General features: G+C 56.7%; 1 protein-coding gene across 9 annotated transcripts in view; it reads left to right on the top strand.

Moving 5' to 3' along the window:
• The window catches only part of STIM1 (stromal interaction molecule 1), an 81,935-nt gene that overhangs the window by 27,688 nt on the left and 36,211 nt on the right, over positions 1–18,036 (top strand). For 6 of the 9 annotated variants that reach the window (XM_066314206.1, XM_066314207.1, XM_066314203.1 and 3 more), the window contains exons 2-5: positions 3,531–3,661; positions 8,815–8,929; positions 13,503–13,614; positions 14,581–14,696. In XM_066314206.1, coding sequence (XP_066170303.1) covers positions 3,614–3,661; positions 8,815–8,929; positions 13,503–13,614; positions 14,581–14,696 — 391 coding nt within the window. In that variant the 5' untranslated portion in view covers positions 3,531–3,613. Of the gene's footprint in view, positions 1–3,527; positions 3,662–8,814; positions 8,930–13,502; positions 13,615–14,580; positions 14,697–18,036 lie in introns of all 9 variants that reach the window. The other 3 variants (XM_066314202.1, XM_066314201.1, XM_066314208.1) reach the window with 1 other exon arrangement.

The raw sequence follows: 18,036 nt of genomic DNA, 5'->3' as shown, positions 1-18,036 counted from the left end.
GGAGCTGCAGGAGGGATGGAGGGGAAGCAGGAGGGATGGAGGAGCAGCAGGAGGGATGGAGGAGCAGCAGGAGGGATGGGAGAGAAGCAGGAGGGATGGAAGGGGGGAGGCAGGAGGGATGGAGGAAAGCAGGAGGGATGGGAGGGGAGGCAGGAGGGCTGGGAGAGAAGCAGGAGGGCTGGGAGAGAAGCAGGAGGGCTGGGAGAGAAGCAGGAGGGCTGGGAGAGAAGCAGGAGGGCTGGGAGAGAAGCAGGAGGGCTGGGAGAGAAGCAGGAGGAATGGAAGGGAGAGGCAGGAGGGATGGGAGAGAAGCAGGAGGAATGGAAGGGAGAGGCAGGAGGGCTGGGAGAGAAGCAGGAGGGCTGGGAGAGAAGCAGGAGGGATGGAGGGGAGGCAGGAGGGCTGGGAGAGAAGCAGGAGGGCTGGGAGAGAAGCAGGAGGGACGTGAGGACGCCCATGTTGATGTGCCCAGGGTAAGGGCCCGTCAGGACACCCCTAGGGAGGGACAGGGGACGCTCTGTTCTGCACGGGCAGGTCCCCTGGAGTTGATAGTGGGGAGATAAGGAGCAGGCGGAGCCACCAAACAGCGGGATGGAGACAGAAGGTTCCCGATGACTCAGAGAGGTGGGGTGGGAGTGGAGGTGCTCGTGTTGTTCCTCGGGGCTCCAGAGTCACAGCCCTGTGAGGAACGGGCAGCCAGCGTCTCTTGGGGAAACTGCTGGAGCAAAAATCAGGGCTGGACATTGTGGAGATTGACTTAAACAAAGCCAATTTCGCACTCATTTTGAGGCTCCTGTTTGCTGAAGGTGTGTTAGAGCAGCCCCATTGCAGTATCCCAGGGCTGCTTGGACAGGGCTTGGAGCAGCCCGGGACAGTGGGAGGTGTGGATGAGCTTTATGGTCCCTTCCCACCCGAAGGACGAGTCTCTGCTATGATCTTCAGGTCTAATCTTCTATCAGTCTTAGGCAAAGTGGCTGGTGCAGGTCTTTGTTCCTTCATTTGGGTTTTCCTGCAGCTGCAGCCCGTGGAGATAACAGGGAATGAATATTCCACCCTGGCTGCTGAATGTCTGGGACCATTCTGTTATGGTTCAGGGGTGTGTGCTGCCTCATAGTCAGGCTCCTTTGTCCTGATGAAAGCACCAAATTCCTCCCTGGGTTTGGTTTGATTGCTGTTGATGGTGTAGCTGGTTATCAGCACCCAGCAGCTCTTGAAATCCGTGTTTTATTGCTCTTGCTGCTGCTCTCAGTCAATCTCCATTCCTGGCATTTGAGCTGGAAATCCCCAGGGGCTGTCCTTGAGGTAACAGGAAACCTGGGCAGGATCCCCTCGGTCCTTGACTCCCCCAGTCCTTTGTCCCTTCCACTCTTCATCCCTTCAGGTCTCTTCCCCTGCTTGAAGCCTTGGACAGACGCGAGGCAGGGCTCAGGAGCTCCGTGGTCAGGAGGGGGTTAATGTGAATTTTTTACAAAAACACGACCTTCCCTTCCTATAATCCAAACTTTGCTACAGCGTTGCCACGTTCTCCCCTGCAACAACAAGCACAGGCTGGGAACAAGACAACCATGGAATATTTTGGGAGATATCTTTTAGCCTGGCTTCGTTTCTCCTTCTGGGGTCGGGTCCAAGGACAGCATAAACACAGAGCCCATCTCGTGTCCCTGCTGCCTGCCTCGGAGATAACGGGAGCAGCCGGCCCAGAAACGCCCAGCCCAGCGTTCTGAGCCACCAGAGAACTCCTGCAGGGCAGGAGAGGAGCCCCAGACCTCTCCAAATCGGCCTCAGGCACCCAGTGTTCTTCCCTTGTGATTGAGTGCCCATTGCCACTGCCAGAGCCCTCCAGCAGCTGGCCAGCACAGCCCTGGGGAGGGCTCCCGGTTCACTCACTGGTTTGGGCACCAGTCCACAGCCCTGCTGGCCTCCCCTGCCGCATGGACAGACGTGAGTTAGTGTGGAATGAACTTCCCGAGGTGTGGGAAGCAGCAGGACACCAGCCCTGCCTCTGCAGGAGGCGTCATCGCTGTCCAGTCGTCTTGTCAGTGGGAAGCCATTCCTTGTCCCCAGTGCCTCTCCTGGAGCCCCTGTAGGCACTGGAAGGGGCTCTCAGGTGGCTCTTCTCCAGGTGCACACCCCCAGCTCTCCCAGCACCTTGCACTCGGCCCTGCTGCACCCCCAGCCCTTGGCATGGTCCCAGCTCTCCATCCTGCCCAGCTCCCTCAGGATTCCCCATCCCTGGGTCTGCCCCGGCAGGGAAGGGCTGCATCAGACCTGTTTGGTGCTTGCGTGGACCTGGGCACCCAGCAAAACGTCAAGTGTTGTGCTTGGGAAGTAGCAAATGCCGTGAGCAGCAGCCAGAAGAGCCCGTTCCATAATCAGGAAGGAGGGAAGGGCTTCAGCTGACGTGTTGTATAAACACCCAGCTCTTTGTCCCCAAACGCCCCGCTGCAGGTGCTGCCAACACCAACAGCCTCCGTGGGCAGGAGCCAGCCCCTGCTGGGGGAGCTGTCCTGGGGGGATGTGGGGGGACAGGGTGACAGGGGCTGCCCTGTCCTGGGGGGATGTGGGGGGACAGGGTGACAGGGGCTGCCCTGTCCTGGGGGGATGTGGGGGGACAGGGTGACAGGGGCAGTCCTGTCCTGTCCTGGTGGGATGTGGAGGGACAGGGTGACAGGGGCAGCCCTGTCCTATCCTGGGGGGATGTGGAGGGATGGAGGTGACAGGGGCAGCCCTGTCCTGGGGGGATGTGGGGGGACAGGGTGACAGGGGCAGCCCTGTCCTGGGGGGATGTGGGGGGACAGGGTGACAGGGGCTGCCCTGCCCTGGGGGGATGTGGAGGGACAGGGTGACAGGGGCTGCCCTGTCCTGGGGGGATGTGGAGGGACAAGGTGACAGGGGCAGCCCTGCCCTGTCCTGGTGGGATGTGGAGGGACAGGGGTGACAGGGGCTGCCCTGCCTTGGGGGGATGTGGAGGGACAGGGTGACAGGGCCAGCTCTGTCCTGTCCTGGGGGGATGTGGGGGGACAGGGGTGACAGGGGCAGCCCTGCCCTGTCCTGGGGGGATGTGGAGGGATGGGGTGACAGGGCCAGCCCTGTCCTGTCCTGCCCTGCCCTGGGGGATGTGGAGGGACAGGGTGACAGGGGCAGCCCTGTCCTGTCCTGGTGGGATGTTCCTGGTGGGGATGTGGAGGGACAGGGTGACAGGGGCAGCCCTGTCCTGCCCTGGTGGGATGTGGAGGGACAGGGTGACAGGGGCTGCCCTGTCCTGGGGGGATGTGGGGGGACAGGGTGACAGGGGCAGCCCTGCCCTGGGGGGATGTGGAGGGACAAGGTGACAGGGCCAGCCCTGTCCTGTCCTGCCCTGCCCTGGGGGGATGTGGGGGGACAGGGTGACAGGGGCAGCCCTGCCCTGCCCTGCCCTGCCCAGGGGCCGGGTGCTGTGCCCCAGGGGCCCCCTGAGGCCTGTCCCAGGTGCCAGGGGCAGGCAGAGGGCGGTGGTGCTGCTCTGTGACGTGCTGTGTGTGCCCCAGCAGAGTTCTGCCGCATCGACAAGGCGCTGTGCCACGACGAGGACGAGCAGCTCAGCTTCGAGGCCGTGCGCAACATCCACAAGCAGATGGACGACGACGCCAACGGCAACGTGGACGTGGAGGAGAGTGACGAGGTCAGTGTGGGGCAGGGCTGGGCTGGGGGCTGCTCTGGACAGCGCCTGGAGCCTCCTCTTCCTCCCGGGGGAACACCTTGAGTGATCCCAGTGGTGTCCCAGCCCTTCGTCAGTGCACGTTGGGGCTTTCCTCACTGTAGCCACTCCATTGCTGTCCAGGGAAGCTGCCCCTGGATCCCTGGAAGTGTCCGAGGCCAGGCTGGATGAGGCTTGGAGCAACCTGGGGTGGTGGAAGGTGTCCCTGCTCATGGCAGGGGGTGGTATTAAGTGATCTTTAATGTCCTTCCCAAGCCAAACCATTCCAGGATTTTATGTTAACTGCATTCTTCCAGCAGCCAACTCAAACAGTTTCAGTCCGTGTGTGCTCACTGCAAAAAAAGGAGCAGCTTTTTGTTGTGTCAGCCTTGGACATTTCAGCTGATAAAGGATTGAAGACAAAGGAAGTTGTTGTTCTTTGTTTACACGAGCACTATTGGAAATGAGTCTGCTGGAGAAGGGAGAGCTCTTTGTAGTGTTGCCTCAGTTGTGGTGGGTGCTCGTTGGAGGTGAGGAATTCTGTCTTCTAGGGAGAACTGGCAGCTAAACAGCAAAGTCAGAGTGTTGGAAGCTGAGAGGGAGCACGTGGGTGCAGGGAGCTGTTGCCACTCACAGGTTGCTCTGCAGTCCCAGGTCACAGAATCCCAGACTGGTTTGGGCTGGAAGAGACCCTAAATCCACCCAGTGCCACCGCTGCCATGGCAGGGCCACCTCCCACTGTCCCAGCTGCTCCAAGTGTCCAACCTGGGCACTGCCAGGGATCCAGGGGCAGCCACAGCTGCTCTTGCAGCCATCACAGTGTCCCTCTGGAGCAGGGACAGTCCCCAGGGACACGCACAGATCCCTTGTGCCAGGAGCTGCTGGTTTGGGGTGGCTGTTCCCAGTTTTCAGGGCTGCTCCCTCTGCCTCAGTCCCACTTGACTGAGTCATGAAAACAATTGAAAAGGTTCCAGTTGCATTTCCTCCACCCATGAGGTGTTTCCCTGGAGGCACTTCCCTGCAGTGAGTGTCTGGAGCTGCAGCTCAGCCTCTGCCAGGGGCTGGGGCAGCCTCTGGCAGCCCGTTCCAGCCCATGTGTGCTGCTCCTTGGCACTGAAGTAGGAATAAGCCTCATATCCTTAGGGCTGGGCAGAACTGGCAGTTTTGTGTCTGAGCAAATCTTGCTCCCACTCCCACTGGAGCCATTGGGAGCTCCTGGTAGAGAGCACTGGGAATGTGTGCCCAGAGCCCTGAGACACTGCCAGGCCGGGAGGAATTCAGTGGGGTTTTCTAGGAGGCTCCAGAATCACTGCCTTGGTGCTCTTAGAGCCACTCCTCAAACCCCTCTGGGCTGGATGTGAGCCGTGCTGAGCCCTGGCAGGGCTGCTCCTGCTCCAGCTCCTCTGCTCTGCCTTTAGGAGGGCAACAGCACTGGAAAAGGGGCTGGAGCCCAGGAGGGGCTGAGGGAGCTGGGAAAGGGGAGAAAAGGAGGCTCAGGGGGGACCTGGTGGCTCTGCACAAGTCCCTGCCAGGAGGGGACAGCCGGGGGGGTCGGGCTCTGCTCCCAGGGCACAGGGACAGGAGGAGACCAGGGAACAGCCTTAATTAATCCAGGGGAAGTTCAGGTTGGATATTGGGGACATTCCTCCTGGAAAGGGCTGTCCAGCCCTTTCCTGCTGCCCACAGTGAGGGATCAGCCCAGGGCACAAGGATTTCAGGTCCCAGCACTTGTGGAGCTTCTCCCCACGGCAGCTCCCAGCCCCTTCTCCCCCAGGCTGTGTCTGTGCTGGGGCTGTCCCCACCCAAGGCACCTGTGCTTGGCTTGTTGCATTTATAGTTGGACTCAATGATTTTGGAGGTCTGTTCCCCCCTCAGTGAGTCCCTGTCCCTGGGATTCCATACATGCAGTTGCAGCTTTACCTCTGCTGAGATTTTGTTGAAGTTGCATTAAGTTCACCTGTCAATAAGCTCTGGAGCCCCTGGGTGAGGTATTGCAGGAATTTCCCTCTCTGAGCCAGCTCCTGCTGGGCTCTCCCTGTCAAGGTTATGGCTCTCCCCCACATGGACCCTGCAGTCAGCTTTGACTCGGGGCTGTGGTGGGACAGCTGCAGGGGGATTATTGGGAAGAATGCAGGAGGCTCAAATTGAAACCTTTTACGGGGTTCATGGGCTTCCAGGATGGTCTGGGTTGGGAGGGACTTCAAATCTCATCCAGTTCCACCACCTGCCATGGGCAGAGACACCTTCCATTATCCCAGGTTGCTCTAAGCCCTGTCCAGCCTGCATTGGAACACTTCCAGGCATTTTTGTGCTTGGCTGAGAACTTTATATTTTCATTGATTATTTTGGCCCCTACACTTTGGGGGTAAATGATGGGAGGATTTTGTTTGGACTGAACCCCCTGCCCGGGCAGAAGGGGACACACAGACAATGGTATTTTTAAAATAAATGATGGGTGGAGTTTTGTCCCACAGCTTCATGCTGTCCATAGGTCATCCTTGCAGTTTTCCTGCTGGGAAGTGAATTTTCAATGAAGTCTCAGATGACATCAGTGGCCTGGATTGAAGTGAAAGAACTGTCCCTCGTGGGGAAATCTTCTAATTAGGGCTCTATTCCTGTCTCCACGCTCACAGCCAAGGCAGCTGTGGCTCTTTGGGCTGTGGGTGCTGCCAGCCTGCTTTCCCCAGGAAACAAGGGTTGTGTCCTTCTCTGGCTCCTCCCAGCCCTGCTCCTGCTGCCTGGGGTCCCTGGGTGGGAAGAGGCCCTGGAGACAGGAGCTGTGTGTAGTTTTGGTGGGATTGGTGGCTCAGGAAAGCTGCTGAGGCTGGGGAGCCCTTGGCTGCAGCACAGCAGGAGCTGGTGCTCGGCAGGGAGGGTGGCACACATCCAGGGGTGTGGGAGGGATGGGAAGGCTTGAAAAATCACTTCAGTAGCTGGAGTTTCTGCAGATTAAAAAAGCCACAAAACAGAGTTCAAGGAGAGTTTGGACAATGCTCTCAGGCACAGGATGGGATTGCTGGGGCTGTGCAGAGCCAGGACTTGGTCTTATTGATCCTTTTGGGTCCCTTCCAACTCGGGAGATTCTATGGGAAAAAACCCTCCAGAAAATCCCATTTGGTGAATGTGCTCATTGCTGACTTTGCCTTCAGCCAGCAAGTTCATCCCCAGCCCCTTCTGAGCTCTCCCTGGAGCCTCTCCTCTCCATGGAGCACCCCCAGCACTCCCAGCCTGGCTCCAGCCCTGGAGCAGCTCCGTGGCTCCTCTGGATCTCTCCAGCAGCTCCAGGTTCTGCTGCTGCAACTCCAGAGCACCAAGATCACCATTCCCAGTCCTCCCACTGTGATCCCAACTCATCCTGGGCTTGTGGCAGTGGTTGTGGTCCCGTTGCTTTTGGCTGGTTTGCCCATGGTTTGTCTTTCCCTGAACTTGGTGGGGAGACTCAGGACTGCCTCAGTTTCCTCCTGTCCTTGTGGATTCACAGCCTGCCTGAGGCTGGGGTGGTCTGGGTGGGATCTCGGAGATGATCCATGTGGGACCTTGGAAACGGTGTGGTCCACCCTCTGTCCAGGGCTCAGAGCTTTGGGTGTCTCCAGACCTGGGATCAGTGGGGTCTTTAACACTTGGAAGTGCTGCTTTTGAGTGGTTTCTAGTAGGTCAGTCCTCTGCACAGTTATTCTTGATCCTGGGGTCTGGAATATCTGGGATAGTGGAACATGACCCTGGCCGTGGCAGGGGTGGCACTTGGGTGGCACTTTAAGGTCCTTCCCAACCCAAACCAGTCTGGAATTCCATGATTTTGTCCTTTCCCCAGAAGATACTGGTGGAAAATGGGCTTTAAGGGCTCTTTGGGGTCTGGTGGGCTCAGCCCAGCTCCTCCAGCCCCCTCCTGCATCCCTCCCTGCTCACTGATGGGGACATCCCCCAGCCCCGTCCCCTCTGCCGAGTCCTTGGCCTTTGTTCTGGCCGTGGTGAGCCCGAGGGAAGCTGAGGGATCACTTTTCCCTTCTGTGCTCCCCGAGCTAAATATACAGAGCAGCAGCTGACCGTGCTGCGGGCGGGCGCTGGAGCGGGGCCGGTGACACCGCTGACATTGCCACGGTCACGGCGTCACCAGCGGGGTGGCAGTGCCTGGAGCCCCGGGGCCAGCCCCTGCTGAACCCTGCTCTTGTCCCCTGGGTGTGTGCTGGGCCCCGGGCTGGAGCTGGGCAGTGCCTATGGGGGATTTGCAGGGAGCCTGGAATGTAAAACTGCCCGGAGCTTTTCTGTGCCCTGTGTGATGTTCAGACACCATCTCAGATCTGGGCATGTTTGCTGGCTGTGGATATCAGCCTGCTGCACGTGGCACAGCCCAGAGATGAAGCTGCCTGTGTGGGGATCCTGTCGTGATTATGGATTGCCCTTTAACTTGGTTCCATCTGTTGGGCACTGCAGTGTGAGTGGTTCCCTGTCTGCTGGGGGATTTCACAGACTGGGTTGGGAGGGACATTAAATCCCACCCAGTGCCACCCCTGCCATGGCAGGGCCACCTCCCACTGTCCCAGGTGCTCCAAGTGTCCAACCTGGCCTTGGGCACTGCCAGGGCTCCAGGGGCAGCCCCAGCTGCTCTGGGCACCCACTGAGCTCGGATACAGACATTCATCTAGATTTTTCAGTGCAGCTGCCTCTCCTCCTGCCCACGGCATTTGTTCCAGCTTGGATTCGAAGGTGCAGATCAAATCCAGTACTAATTTTTGGGTTCTTACTCCATTGGCATAAAGCTGGTTCCATTGTGCCAGTTAGGTGAATTTTTGGTGGTACTGTAATTCAAAAAAAAGTCTGGAATCCCAAGACCCAAGGTTCTGATTAATTATGCCTTCTCTGTGTTAAAATGAATTTAAAATATTTACTTACTGAATATTTCCTGGCAGGTCTTCCCAGGAACAGAAATACTCATGGGTACTGCAAGGAACATACTTACATCTTTATAAAAGATAGATGTGTATATCTTAAATATCTAATATATCCATTTTTTATATTATCTATTCTGATTTATTTTTATTTCCCATCAGAATTACTGTTCAAGATTTTTTTTTTTTTTTGCTCCTCATCTCCCTGAAAGATGAAGCAAAGTGTAACCCTGCTGTTAATTCCTCTCCCAGTTCCTGAGGGAAGACTTGAATTACCATGACCCAGCAGTCAAGCACAGCACTTTCCATGGAGAAGACAAGCTCATCAGTGTGGAAGATCTCTGGAAGGCCTGGAAAACATCTGAAGGTAAAAACTGGGACAAAAAGCCAAGAAATCCTTTCCCAAGAGTGCCAAAGAGTTTGGATTTCAGATGCCCTGGGCAGAGTGTGCAGCTCTCAGGGGGAATGTGCTGCTTTTCCTCCTCTCCCAGGCCTTGTACTCTTCCAGCTTCCTGATTGAGGTGTGGATTCCCAGGATTTCCTCGGGCTTGGTACTTCCAAACTGTGAATGCTGCTCCTGAGCCTGGCCACCAAAGTATCAGTTACTGTTTTGTTCCTCTGCCCCAGAAATGCGTGTTAAATAGAGCCAAATGCCTTCCAATTCCGGGTTCTCCTCCAAACACCCGGGTTCAGATGGAATTTTAATGGGGTGATAACATCCTGAATATTCAGTAGAGCTGCTTGGGAGTTTTCCTGCAGGTTTTCCTTAGGAGAAACCTTTTCAACCTGAAAATCTCCTTCACAGTGAAAAGAAGGGAGAATAAAGTCTAGGAAGTGTCATAAGTCCATGTAGAAATAACTTTGAGCTGTTCCAAAACGCTGTTATTCATCCCAGCACCCAGGGAGATGGTGGGAGTTCAGCCTCTGGTGAGAAACTTCCTGCTGTTCCTGAAATCTGGGAGTCTTGGAACAAGATTTTAAAATTGGCAAGTGCTTCCCCAATGCTGTCACACAGAATTCCACAGATATTATTAATCCCATTTTTTTCAGTGCTCCTCATCTCTAAAAGAGGAGCTGTATTTACATCCACTCCTTGCAATACTGGATATTAGTCTTCTAGTCAGCCCATCAGCCACAGAAATTTCAGTTTCTCATTTGTGTCCTGTTTGTATTTCACTTTTCTGTGTTAGCCCATAAATCCCCCTGGGTGGGATGTACTCTGTTTCCAGGGCTGTGGGTGCAGCTGTGGGCAGTGCAGAGTCCCTCCCATTCCCAGGAGCACTGAAGGGACATCGAGGTGCAGCGTGGATTGAAACACAGTGGGGCTGTGCATGGGAGGGGAGGCTCCAGGGAGAGCTGCAGAGGGACTGGGGACAAGGGCTGCAGGGACAGGAGCCAGGGAATGGCTTCCCAGTGCCCAGGGCAGGGCTGGGTGGGCTCTGGGGCAGGAATTGTTCCCTGGCAGGGTGGGCAGGGCTGGCACAGGGTGCCCAGAGCAGCTGTGGCTGCCCCTGGAGCCCTGGCAGTGCCCAAGGCCAGGCTGGACACTTGGAGCACCTGGGACAGTGGGAGGTGGCCCTGGGACAGTGGGAGGTGGCCCTGCCATGGCAGGGGTGGCACTGGGTGGGATTTGGGGTCCCTCCCAACCCAAAGCAGTCTGTGATGTCTGTGAGATGCTTCCAGAGCTGTGTATCCCAGACCAGACTCTCTCCCACGGTGTTGGGCAGGGACGTGTTGAAAATTCGTGTCCACATCACTTAGGAGTGGCACAATTGCCCAGGACAGGGATGGAGTCACATCCTGGGGGATTTCACAGCCCCGTGGAGGTGGCACTTGGGAACATGGTCAGTGGTGGCCTTGGCAGTGCTGGGGGTGGTTTGACTCTGTGGGCTCAGAGGGATTTTCCAGCCTGAAGGCTGCTGTGATTCCATGACTCCAAGTCCCTGTATCTCCTGTGTCGGAGGAGTGCCCGGTGTGAGAAGGATTTATCCCATTGCAGGGCTGTTTACAGAGGGCTTGGCCTGCAGTGTGTTTTGCTGTCAGCTGGGGAAGGGTGGAAATCATTAAGGGATGGAGCAGAACATCCCTTGACACTCACCAGGCCCTTTATTACTGCTCTGCCTTGGCTCTGTCCCTGCCCTGGCACACACAGGACCTGCCACGTCTCTGGCAGAGCTGCCCTGGCACCCTGGGTGTCCCAGGGCTGGGTTTAGCTCCTGCTCTTGTTTCCCCTTTCATCATCTTGTAGAGCTGGCTCATGGAGTAAGTGCCTGGTTTCTTCTGCAGGGTGGTGTGATGTGATGGAGTCACAGAGAGTTTGGGATCACAGCCCACCCAGTGCCACCCCTGCCAGGCAGGGACACTCCACTGTCCCCAGGCTGCTCCAGACCAGTGTCCAGCTTGGCCTGGAACACTGCCAGGGGAATTTGAAGCCAAATTTGGGAGTTTGAACTGAAGTGCTGAAACTGGGCTCAGGCTTGTAGAAAAGGTCTGCTCCTTGCTGAGGGTGTGAGGGACACTGACATCCACAGGGATGGGGTGCCTGGGCCTCTTGCATTTGTGTTCAGGCAGCTGCTTTTTCTCCCATCCATTGCTGCTGGTCCTGGTCAGATGTGGAAAGTAAAAAGATATTTCTGCTCCTTAATTATCACAAAATATAAAGTGGTGATGCCCTTAACGAGGTGCTGGGTCTGAGATGGTGCCCTGGGTGAGCCTGGCTCCACCAAAGCCATGAGGTGATGCCAGGTCAGCCCCTGGGGGTGAGGAGGCAGGGCAAGGTGCTGCTCATCTTGGTGTTGGGTTCTCAGGGACTTCTCCCAAAATCAGCACCTCTGGATGTGGAAGTGAGAGAAGGCAGGGACTCTGGAGGAGCCCAGTGCTGATGGCTGGGATGTGTCCTGGTGCCCCAGGCAGGGCACTGGTGATGTCACCATGTCACCATGCAGGGCCTGTGGCTTCTCCCACTCTTTCCATCGTCACCATCCTGCCCATGCCACAGCCACAGGTGTCCCCCAGGGGGTGGGACAGTGACCAGGGGCTGTAGGGAGCTCCCTGTGGGCAGGGTGGCTTGGTGGCCCTGTCTGTGCCACCCTGCAGCTGAGGCACCGTGCCGGTGTCCCTGGGGATGGATGGCACCTTCCTCTGGAGCCTTGGTGTCCCCACTCAGCACTGGGCTCTGCCTCTGCTCCCTCAGCTCCATCCACTCAGTTAGCTCTCTGGGCTCCATCCCTGAGCCTCTTTTCCCCACCAGATCCTTCATCTCCCTCAATTCTCCCAGATCCCTCATCTCATTTCCCTGAGCTCCATCTCCCTCAGCTCTGTGAGCTCCCTCATCTCCCTCATCTCCCTCAGCTTCATCAGCTCAATCCTCTCTGAGCTCCCCTGTGTCCCTCAGCTCTCCCAGATGCCTCATCCTCCTCTCCCTCATCCCTCAGCTCCCTGTGGGAGGCTTTGGGCTCCCTGGAGCTTGGGAAGATGGTTCTCATGCTCGTGGGCCAGTCAGGGTTGATATTGCAGCAGAGTGTACAGCCCTGACATGGACAGGGACAGAGGATGACAAATTAAAGTGTAACAAAGCCACCTCTGTCCAATAAAAACCTCTGCTGTGTCCCAGGCCAGGCTGGACACTGGGGCTTGGAGCAGCCTGGGACAGTGAAGGTGTCCCTGCCATGGCAGGGGTGGCACTGGGTGGGATTCCTCCCAATCCAAATAATGTGGCATTCTGGGGTGGCCTTTGCCTTCAGAATGTTGCTGTAAGTACAGCACAACAAAGTGGCAAAGGAACTTGGTTTCCCGAGGTTTCCTCAGTTGTGGCTCTGGAGCTGTGTGACAGCTCCAAAAATAATGCACAGATGCCCAGGGGAGGAGGTGAAGGAGCAAAGTTCACCTGGTTCACTGGGGCTGCAGCACCTGCTCCACCTCCTCCCACAGATCCTTTCTCAAGCTGCTTCCAATCCTTTTTTTCTGGCATCACTCCATCTGTGCTTTTCATGGTCAAAGCTCAGAGGGAATCCCAGAATCCCAGACTGGTTTGGGTTGGGATGGACCTTAAATCCCACCCAGTGCCACCCCTGCCATGGCAGGGCCACCTCCCACTGTCCCAGGTGCTCCAAGTGTCCAACCTGGCCTTGGGCACTGCCAGGGATCCAGGGGCAGCCACAGCTGCTCTGGGCACCCTGGGCATGGATCTGGAGCAGGGGGTGAGGCTTTTGGAGCTGACCTCAGAATCCTGGGGCTTTGGGCATGTGATAAGCAGGAACATTCCCTGTTGGGAGTTTGGTGGCCACAGGGTCACCTGGCTGATGGAAATCCGAGTGATCCCAGCTGTCCCCTGCCAGCACCTGGGGTGTTGGCCCTGCCAGGGCTGAGCTGGTGCTGTGGCTGGAGGTGGAGCCTCTGCTGCTCCTCTATCTGATGGCCTCGTTGCATGTTTTAATTTTGGGAGCTGGGAGCACAGAGGAAAACTAACCCTGGGAAAGGTGTCACAGGGAAAGCTCCTGGCAGCTCTTCCCACACCGTGTGTGGTCTGTGGGGGCTCAGGTGCAGCAGAACCTCAGGAGTTCCTGGAGTCTGGGCAGAGACAGACCCATGAGGGGCAGGCTGAGGTCCTGCAGGACTGTCTGGAGTGTCACACTGCCCGAGGGCAGGGCTGGATGGGCTCTGGGGCAGGAATTGTTCCCTGGCAGGGTGGGCAGGGCTGGCACAGGGTGCCCAGAGCAGCTGTGGCTGCCCCTGGATCCCTGGCAGTGCCCAAGGCCAGGCTGGACACTGAGGTTGGAGCACCTGGGACAGTGGGAGGTGGCCCTGGGACAGTGGGAGGTGGCCCTGCCATGGCACAGGTGGCACTGGGTGGGCTGTGGGGTCCCTCTGAACCCAAACCTATGACTGGCTGATATTTCATGAGCCCACACTGAGCTGTTGGCCTGTTTTGCTCTCCTCAGTGTACAACTGGACGGTGGATGAGGTGGTTCAGTGGCTCATTTCCTACGTGGAGCTGCCCCAGTACGAGGAGACCTTCAGGAAACTGCAGCTGAGCGGCCACGCCATGCCCAGGTCAGTGCCATGCCCAGGTCAGTGCCATGCCCAGGTCAGTGCCATGTTCTGGGTCAGTGCCCACAGTGTCCCCACGGGATGTGTGCAGGGAAAGAGCCAGGGCCTGGCAGGAGTCAGCTCCTCTCATCACCTGAAGTTCCTTGGCATGTGCCCTGCCCAGCCTGATTCCTGTTCTTCTCCAGTTGTGAGTGGAAAGAGGGGAAATTTGGGTTAAATTTAGGGCAGGAATTGTTCCCTGGCAGGGTGGGCAGGGCTGGCACAGGGTGCCCAGAGCAGCTGTGGCTGCCCCTGGATCCCTGGCAGTGTCACAGGCCAGGCTGGACACTGGGGCTTGGAGCAGCCTGGGACACTGGGAGGTGGCCCTGGGACAGTGGGAGGTGGCCCTGCCATGGCAGCGGTGGCACTGGGTGGGATTTCAGATCCCTCCCAACCCATTCCATGAGTCTGTGAAGGAGAAACACTGGCTGGGAGTCAACCTTAACTTGCAATGGGTTGAAAAACCTCAGTGCAGCTTTTTTGGATAAAGGTTCCCGTTGCTGAGAAAGGAGCTCTTCAGCTGGCTGGGAGGGAGGATAAAATGAGGGTTTACCTGGGGATAAAATGAGGATGTTTCTGAGGCAACACAACGTGTGTCACATCCCTTCCAAGGGAGAAATGTGCTTTATGGTCTGTGACACGGGATGTAAAGGCAATAGAGATTTGGTTAAAAAGCAGTTATTAGTGATTGGTCGGACACCAAAAGATAGGTTTGGATGGGAAATCAGTCCCTCATGCTGCCAGGTTAATGAGTTAGGCCTGGCCCTGGGTTTTCCCACCCTTTCCCAGTCCTAAAAACGCTGCTGCCAAGTTTTCTAGAGACAGCAGCAGTGCTGGGTGTGTCCTGGTATCATGTGCCCTGCTCCCGTGTGTCCCTGGTGTGTCTGTGATCCCGTTGGATGCCCACAGCTCGTTTTCCCCCCCGTGCAGGCTGGCAGTGAACAATGCCACCATGATGGGCACCGTGCTCAAAATGACCGACCGCAGCCACCGGCAGAAGCTGCAGCTCAAGGCCCTGGACACGGTGCTCTTCGGGCCCCCTCTGTGTGAGTACCCAAAGCCCGGGGCATGGGGACAGCAGGGAGGCTTGTGGGGCTCTCAGAGTGGTTAGAGCAGCGTGTGTTTCACTGATCTTGTGTGGGGAGTTTCACTAAAGATACGCCTGAATGAGCTTGGCCCCCCTGTTATTCTTTGGGGTTTGACAAATGCATGGTGGAATGGGATTGTACAATCTGCTTCGTGCATATTTATTCTTTGGCCTTGCTGGTCTTGGCTTTCTGTGGTAATTAACTCCACGCCCTCTGAGAGTCTTCAGAAGATGAAGGAAATGGAGTCTTCCTCATCGAACTTTTTACTTTTGTTTTTTGTGTGTCTGCTTTGGCTTTTTTGGCACTTTTTTAAGGTAAGAAGTTAGTTTCTGCTGGTTACGAGTCTGGGGTTTTTTTCTTTATCTGCTTTTTTAGTTTTGGTATTTCGTTGTGTTTAGGTTAGTCCTTTTTATTTCTGAGGGGTCTCAGATGCTTGTACTGCTTTAAAGTATATGAAGGGTAACAGACACAGCGCTTGATATTCACTAAATGCTTTTTAAAGTGTAGCTTAAAATATGTTCTAAAGCACTACTTAGAATACATTCTAAAATACAGTGTATGCTCTTAAGTTTACTATAAAGATTAGGTAGAATTTTCAAACTCTTGTCTCATCGGGATATTGAGAGATGGGACCACTGGGAGATGTTTAATACAGGATTTATTGTCTCAGTCTTGTGAAAGGTGAGAACATCTTCACCTCATACGCCAGGAGTTCGTGGTCAGTGGTCACAAGAGCACAGGTTACAAGGTGTTTGTAAAGGTTTATTGGCCAATAAACTGCTGCCCCACAGATTGAACTTTCACACGGATGGCCAATTAAACTGTGTCACAGGTCCTGCCAGCAGGGCTTCCTCATCCAGTGCCATAGTCACACACCAAACTCACTTGCTACACCTTAAAACTCTGTCCTATTCCTGTAACTACGTTTATATCCAAACTTTAAAACCTTAAAAACTTGCCACTACCTAGCTTAATACCTTTGTCTAAGCTACAAACCCTTTTTTGCTCATGGTCTCTAAATTTGGGAGCCTTTTGCAGTGTCTCAGGTCAGACCCTTCACTCAGTGCTGTGTTTGGGCCTGGATGCACGAGGTTCAGGGAATCCTCTGTGCCTTGATCTCCCACACCAGGCTTGGAAAGACCCCCAAGGCCTTGGACAGGAGGATCTGTGTCTGCTCACAGTGGTCCCAGAGGCAGGCCTGGGTGACCCAGACTGCCCAGCACAGCCTCACCCAGGGACCTCATCCCAGGGCAGTTCCCTGGAGCAGGAACAGGCTCTTCCTTGATTTCTGGGAGCAGCTCTGCAGCCTGGAGACATCCTGGGCTGGCATTCCTGCCTTGTGCAGCTGGGATCTGCCACTGTCCTGCTGGCACCTCCTGTGTGCTCAGGGTAAAACCTGCTGTGGTGCTGAGGGTGAGGGCAGTGATCTGCCTGCTGCCAGGGGAGCTGCTGCTGTGTCCTGGAGCTCTGGTATCCCGTCCTGGAGCTCTGGTATCCCGTCCTGGAGCTCCGGTATCCCGTCCTGGAGCTCCGTTATCCCGTCCTGGAGCTCCGGTGTCCCGTCCTGGAGCTCTGGTGTCCCGTCCTGGAGCTCTGGTGTCCCGTCCTGGAGCTCTGGTATCCCGTCCTGGAGCTCTGGTATCCCGTCCTGGAGCTCCGTTATCCCGTCCTGGAGCTCTGGTATCCCGTCCTGGAGCTCCGTTATCCCGTCCTGGAGCTCTGGTATCCCGTCCTGGAGCTCCGGTATCCCGTCCTGGAGCTCTGGTATCCCGTCCTGGAGCTCTGGTATCCCGTCCTGGAGCTCTGTTATCCCGTCCTGGAGCTCCGTTATCCCGTCCTGGAGCTCTGGTATCCCGTCCTGGAGCTCCGTTATCCCGTCCTGGAGCTCTGGTATCCCGTCCTGGAGCTCTGGTATCCCGTCCTGGAGCTCTGTTATCCCGTCCTGGAGCTCCGGTATCCCGTCCTGGAGCTCTGGTATCCCGTCCTGGAGCTCTGGTGTCCCGTCCTGGAGCTCCGTTATCCCGTCCTGGAGCTCTGTTATCCCGTCCTGGAGCTCCGTTATCCCGTCCTGGAGCTCCGGTATCCCGTCCTGGAGCTCCGGTATCCCGTCCTGGAGCTCTGGTATCCCGTCCTGGAGCTCCGGTATCCCGTCCTGGAGCTCTGGTATCCCGTCCTGGAGCTCTGGTATCCCGTCCTGGAGCTCTGGTATCCCGTCCTGGAGCTCCGTTATCCCGTCCTGGAGCTCTGGTATCCCGTCCTGGAGCTCTGGTATCCCGTCCTGGAGCTCCGTTATCCCGTGCTGGAGCTCTGGTATCCCGTCCTGGAGCTCTGGTATCCCGTCCTGGAGCTCCGGTATCCCGTCCTGGAGCTCTATTATCCCGTCCTGGAGCTCCGTTATCCCGTCCTGGAGCTCTGGTATCCCGTCCTGGAGCTCTGGTATCCCGTCCTGGAGCTCCGGTATCCCGTCCTGGAGCTCCGGTATCCCGTCCTGGAGCTCCGTTATCCCGTCCTGGAGCTCCGTTATCCCGTCCTGGAGCTCCGTTATCCCGTCCTGGAGCTCCGGTATCCCGTCCTGGAGCTCTGGTATCCCGTCCTGGAGCTCTGGTATCCCGTCCTGGAGCTCTGGTATCCCGTCCTGGAGCTCCGTTATCCCGTCCTGGAGCTCTGGTATCCCGTCCTGGAGCTCTGGTATCCCGTCCTGGAGCTCTGGTATCCCGTCCTGGAGCTCCGTTATCCCGTCCTGGAGCTCTGGTATCCCGTCCTGGAGCTCTGGTATCCCGTCCTGGAGCTCTGTTATCCCGTCCTGGAGCTCCGGTATCCCGTCCTGGAGCTCCATTATCCCGTCCTGGAGCTCTGGTATCCCGTCCTGGAGCTCCGGTATCCCGTCCTGGAGCTCCATTATCCCGTCCTGTAGCTCTGTTATCCCGTCCTGGAGCTCCGGTATCCTGTCCTGGAGCTCTGGTATCCCGTCCTGGAGCTCTGGTATCCCGTCCTGGACAGAGATAGCCTTTCCTGAGGCTCCACTGTCCTGTCCTGAGGCTCTGCTGGTGACTCAGGCTGTGGATTCCCCAGCTCCGGAGGAGGGAAGGCTGGATGGGAAGGAGTTCAGGATGGGTGGTGTGAGGCCCTGGGCTCCTTTGATGCCTTATCAGGATCTCAGGCTCTCTGATGTGTATCTCCACGCTCCAGGTGCTCCCTTTGCATCTCTTTGTTCCCTCTGGCTGGTGTCTGCTCCCTATTTGTCTCTCTCCTCTGGCATGGCTTTCTCCTGGGCTTTGGGTGCAGAGGGGTGGAATGC

Source organism: Sylvia atricapilla, chromosome 2 (assembly GCF_009819655.1).
Source record: "Sylvia atricapilla isolate bSylAtr1 chromosome 2, bSylAtr1.pri, whole genome shotgun sequence".
Lineage (NCBI taxonomy): Eukaryota > Metazoa > Chordata > Aves > Passeriformes > Sylviidae > Sylvia > Sylvia atricapilla.
This window is presented reverse-complemented; position numbering and strand designations above follow the sequence as displayed.